We start from the raw sequence: 4,474 nt of genomic DNA on the forward strand, positions 1-4,474 counted from the left end.
GAGAGGGGATCACAAGAGATGGTTTGAAGCAAGGGAAGCGGCGGAAAGATAGGTTTGGGAAATGGAAAAAGGGGTAAATTGACATTTTATCCCTGCACTATTTTGAGTTTACAAAAAGACCCATGATTAGTAATTTATCTAAAGTTTAAGGGTTCAAGTAAAAATTAAATCATTTTTCTTAACGTGTCACGTCATGAAACTAAAGGAAGTTAATGTTTCAAAGACCACATCTCAATTAAAACAAAAGAAAAATGAATACGAATTATATTTTTTGAATCCAGGGACCATACATTTATAAAACTGAAACAAAAAAGTGACCAACTCTGTAGTTTACCCCTAATTTTAACATTAACTCCTATTATCTACTTAAAAGGATAGATATTTAATTACAAAAGAAATTTGATTGGTAGAAATTTACTCAAAGTAGGTTTCCTACATAAAAGGAAAATAAACTTTTTACTTCTAATCAAATTAGATTTATTATTTTTTTCTCAATTATCTCTTAATTAATTTATGTCACATTGAATCTGAATCAAACTATTAAAAAATATTTATAACAAAGATAAATATATTAATTTATTTAAATTAGTAACTTTTCACTCCAACTTTCACTCGAAATCTTACAAATAGTCTCATGCGTTGCACGTGAAAGAAAACTAGTTTTCACTATGCCTCTTCCCTTTTGTTTTGATTATTTATGTACAACAAGCATACTTGCAAATAAAAGGAGGACAAGGCAAACTACATTAGGGATAATTGATGGACTTGTTTAATTCACCATTAACCTCCTGTGGTGAATGATTTTGGAGATGTCAAATCGTCATCCGAATTTGATTCCAACATGTTCAATCGAATTCCATTTTCACTATGTGTGTTCAAATAAGTTTGACTTATTTGCCAATTCCTGCCATTTGGCATATAGCCCTCAGTCGGACCATGAGTCAAATACACATTTTGTTGAAATGGTCTCACCATCACATCTTGATGATTAGGACATTGATCTAACATGACCTCACCTGCATAGCAAAAATATCTTATAAATGTTACTAAAAGCCCTTTAATAATAAAAGATCTCAAGTTTAATGTTATGAAAGCTGTTTGAAAAGGAATTAATTACCTTGTGAGAGCAGACCAATCTCACTGGAAATTCCTTCTACTTCTTCCAAGGACGACCAATTTACATATGCTTGTCTCACCAAATTTTCAAGAAATCCCTGAAGTTGCAAATGACATACATAAGCTTATATGAACATACAATTAAATAACACTTGCGGCCAAGAAAATAATTTTAGGTTAGAATAAATAAAACATACTCTGTTAATACTATCTAGGTTTTGTATAGGATATATAGTCCCATTAATCTCTGCTTTCATGAGTTGGCAAATGGGATTTAAGAAGATCCTGTAGTTGGCGCCTCGAGAAACATAGTATTTATTGCCCATAACACAAGTTTTGGCGTGCTTGATTGTCACATCCCACATTTTCTCGGACATTCCTGGACCTAAAATCTGTTCAACGTCATTGAAAATTGAATTATTTCAGTTTTTTTGTTTTAAATCATAAATTCTAAACTCTAAATCTGAATGTAAATACTTACCCTTCGAAGCTTGGCCGGATCAACAACGGACAATTTCAAGAAGTCCTGGACTGTGTGGAGGCCCTCAGAGGATAGCTTTTTGCGGAATGCTCCATCCTTTCCAATCTTTTCTAGACGCCAAACTTCATCTCCCAACATTGGTGGATGATGTTTCTTGTACACTTCAATCCACAAAACAAATAAACAAAGACAAATTTGTCAACAATGAAATCGTATTAAATTATTCCCCCCCCCCCCCAAAAAAAAAAAAAACTGGTTAAAGGTAGCAAAAAACTAATATTTGATATTTGAGACGAAAAGGAAGAATGGTGCACTCCTTTGTTGACTGAAAATGACTTGAATGGTTTTAATTAAGCATGAAAAGGAAATGCCCTTATCTCAATGGTTTGATGCCCATGGACCCAGAGTTTCACAGTACATGAAAGAAAATTACATATTCGATGATGGGCATATGACATATGCCCTTGTACTTTTTCAAACTCATAACCCCTACCCATCCATCGCCCTAAAATATCAAATTTAATCAGAAATTTCGCATAAAAAAGATAACGTGCTTGGTTAGGGTAGTGATTGATTTGACTGGGTCAAGATTTTAAGCTACATTGGGTTAGTATGTATATTATAAGATTGGAATTTGTCACTTATTCTATTAAATAAAAAGGTTTTAAAACAACAAATTGATAATATATTGTAGATATCTTAATCGTAGCTAAGGGTCAGATGCAAAGTACAACAGCTAGCAATATAAGATGGAAATATAATCAAAAACAGTTTTATGTAAAAAAATTATTAGATAATCATTTCAATACGCCTTGTTGATAATTAAAAATTAAGATGGATTCTATATTCAACTTCAGGAGCTTAAGCTACTTAACATCTTGACTTAATAAAATCCCAATTACAAAAGCCTAATTAAAACGAATTTACCCTAATTAAGAAAGGATTATTATTTAACATAGCAATAATTGAGTAACTAGAAGAATGAATACTTACATTCCCCGCGATGGTCTTTGACAACAAAAGCTTCAGTCATGGCTTCACGAATGCGAATACCTTGGAAACTCCCTTGTGCAACTTTGGCTCCGATTCTGAATTTTCGACTCCGAATCCAGCTCGAGTTATCGGTAAATTCGATATCTCCAATTGAAGCACTTGCATCCCTCAAAGTCACTGCTAACTCTCCGGTAAGTAAAGGCCGTTTCCCAGTTCTCTCCCGCACGATGTTTCTATCGAATTCTTCACTAGTCCAATTGTCACCTTCCCCCGACGGAAAGTCCCCGTCGAGAACGACTATATCAACCTTAATCTGGTTCGGGAGAAGCACCGGAGCCATTCGGTCACCTCTAGTATCTACCAAAGCCACTTGAAGCTGGTTACTTTCTTCATCCAGGATCTTGCTTCCGGTGAAGATGGGTAAGGAAAGGCCTTTATGGAAGATTAGTTTAAGGGTTGATGGTTCTGCTGCATGAATTCGAAGTGATGGAGACCGGCTCAAGGAACGGAGCCGGTTTTGAAGACTGCGGTCCACTTCTTCCGTCACCTGAAAACTCGTTGATAAGGGTACTTCTATCAGAAAATGAAACAAAATATTGCAACTTCTTATGCACGAGTGTGAAACATGTTTGTTTTTTTTTACCCTTTCATGTACGAAAAGATTTCAGGTATAGGTAATAACCATTATTTTAGAGAAAATATTGGAATTATATATGAAAGTATAATGCATTAAATTTAGGATTGATTTGTATTGCATAAAATGATAATTGTAAACAGTTTTAGTTTTAGCATACCACTCTTCTAAGGACTGGTTCCAAGGCTGTATACAAGCAATTCACCATAACAGCTTGCCCAATTACTCTGTTAATAAGCAGAGAAATAAGATTAGGGTTGATGAAAGAAGAGATGTGCGTTATTGGTAAAAGCTAAAATTGCACCATATATATGAAGAAAAACAATATAAAAAACATGAGAAAATGATTCTAAAACTTGAACCATATGGAAACAAAAGGACTATTGGATTTGAACAAAGAAATACACAACAAATTGAGCATTTATTGAAGAAAGTTTGGAACTTTACGAAGCAAAAGAAGGTTTAGGTCTCATCCGTTTCTCGTTTGGCTCTTCTGTGTCGGAACAAGACTCACTACGAAGCCGTTTACCCGCCATTTTCCAGGTGAATTCTCAAAGATTTAAGGACCAAAAAAAAAACAAACAAAACTAACGTATCATAATTGAGGAAACATAGAGAAAAAATAATGGGTTTAGGGCTTGGGAATATGTCATGGTCTTAAAACGATGTTGCAAGGGGGTTTAAATACAGGGAGAGTCTGTAATATTAATAATAATAAAAAGAAGGTTCTTGGAATGTTGGTGGAAACAGCAGAGCAACAGCCACGTAGTAACCTATGTATTTGTTTTGATGCATGACTTTTTGACATCAACTCTGCTTCAAGTCAACTGTTTCCCTTTATTACCAAAATCAGTAAAAACAACATATCGAAGCCCTTTGATGTCCATCTAACGGTTAGTGCAATTCCAACTTGGATTATGTTCACAATATAAAAAAGGGTAAATTATATGGGTGACTGCTTGTGTTTTTGATCCGTCTAATTTTGATCATCAATTAAAAAATAGTCTTGATCCCTTATATAATCGGTCCGTTCGATTTTAGTCTCATAATAATCAATTATAGATCATAAACATATGGTAGCTCATACTCGTCAAAGTAGCTACTTTGATTGATAAGCGGTGGAAGAAGAAGAACAAGAAGGTACATGTATTTTTTTATTTTTAATTATCAATTTAGATTTTTGTTAATGGGTTAACGAAAGTTAATGGTCGAAAGATTAAAACTGAATGAACCGATGATGTAAATGATCA

The 4,474-nt window shown here is 34.0% G+C and overlaps 1 protein-coding gene across 1 annotated transcript; it reads right to left on the reverse strand.

Annotated features, from left to right (window-relative positions):
• Window positions 1–681: 681 nt before the first annotated feature.
• On the reverse strand, window positions 682–3,866 carry LOC120165930 (protein SAR DEFICIENT 1-like). Its single transcript, XM_039175361.1, has 7 exons — window positions 3,672–3,866; window positions 3,385–3,451; window positions 2,591–3,137; window positions 1,598–1,758; window positions 1,314–1,508; window positions 1,118–1,214; window positions 682–1,016 (listed from the first exon to the last, which is right to left on the reverse strand). Exons 1-7 carry the CDS (start codon window positions 3,758–3,760, stop codon window positions 781–783), a joined length of 1,392 nt encoding a protein of 463 aa, XP_039031292.1. The 5' UTR covers window positions 3,761–3,866; the 3' UTR covers window positions 682–780.
• Window positions 3,867–4,474: the final 608 nt, after the last annotated feature.

Source organism: Hibiscus syriacus, unplaced genomic scaffold (genome assembly GCF_006381635.1).
Source record: "Hibiscus syriacus cultivar Baekdansim isolate YM2019G1 unplaced genomic scaffold, ASM638163v2 tig00111621_pilon, whole genome shotgun sequence".
Classification (NCBI taxonomy): domain Eukaryota; kingdom Viridiplantae; phylum Streptophyta; class Magnoliopsida; order Malvales; family Malvaceae; genus Hibiscus; species Hibiscus syriacus.

What these genes read in the sequence shown, in the direction of transcription:
- LOC120165930 (XM_039175361.1), bottom strand. Translation starts at nt 3,760, where the DNA reads ATGGCGGGTAAACGGCTTCGTAGTGAGTCTTGTTCCGACACAGAAGAG. An exon ending in AACCAGTCCTTAGAAGAGTG is followed by an intron (nt 3,138 to 3,384) that starts GTATGCTAAAAC and finishes ACGAGTTTTCAG; the next exon opens with GTGACGGAAGAAGTGGACCG. An exon ending in GATTGGTCTGCTCTCACAAG is followed by an intron (nt 1,017 to 1,117) that starts GTAATTAATTCC and finishes TTTGCTATGCAG; the next exon opens with GTGAGGTCATGTTAGATCAA.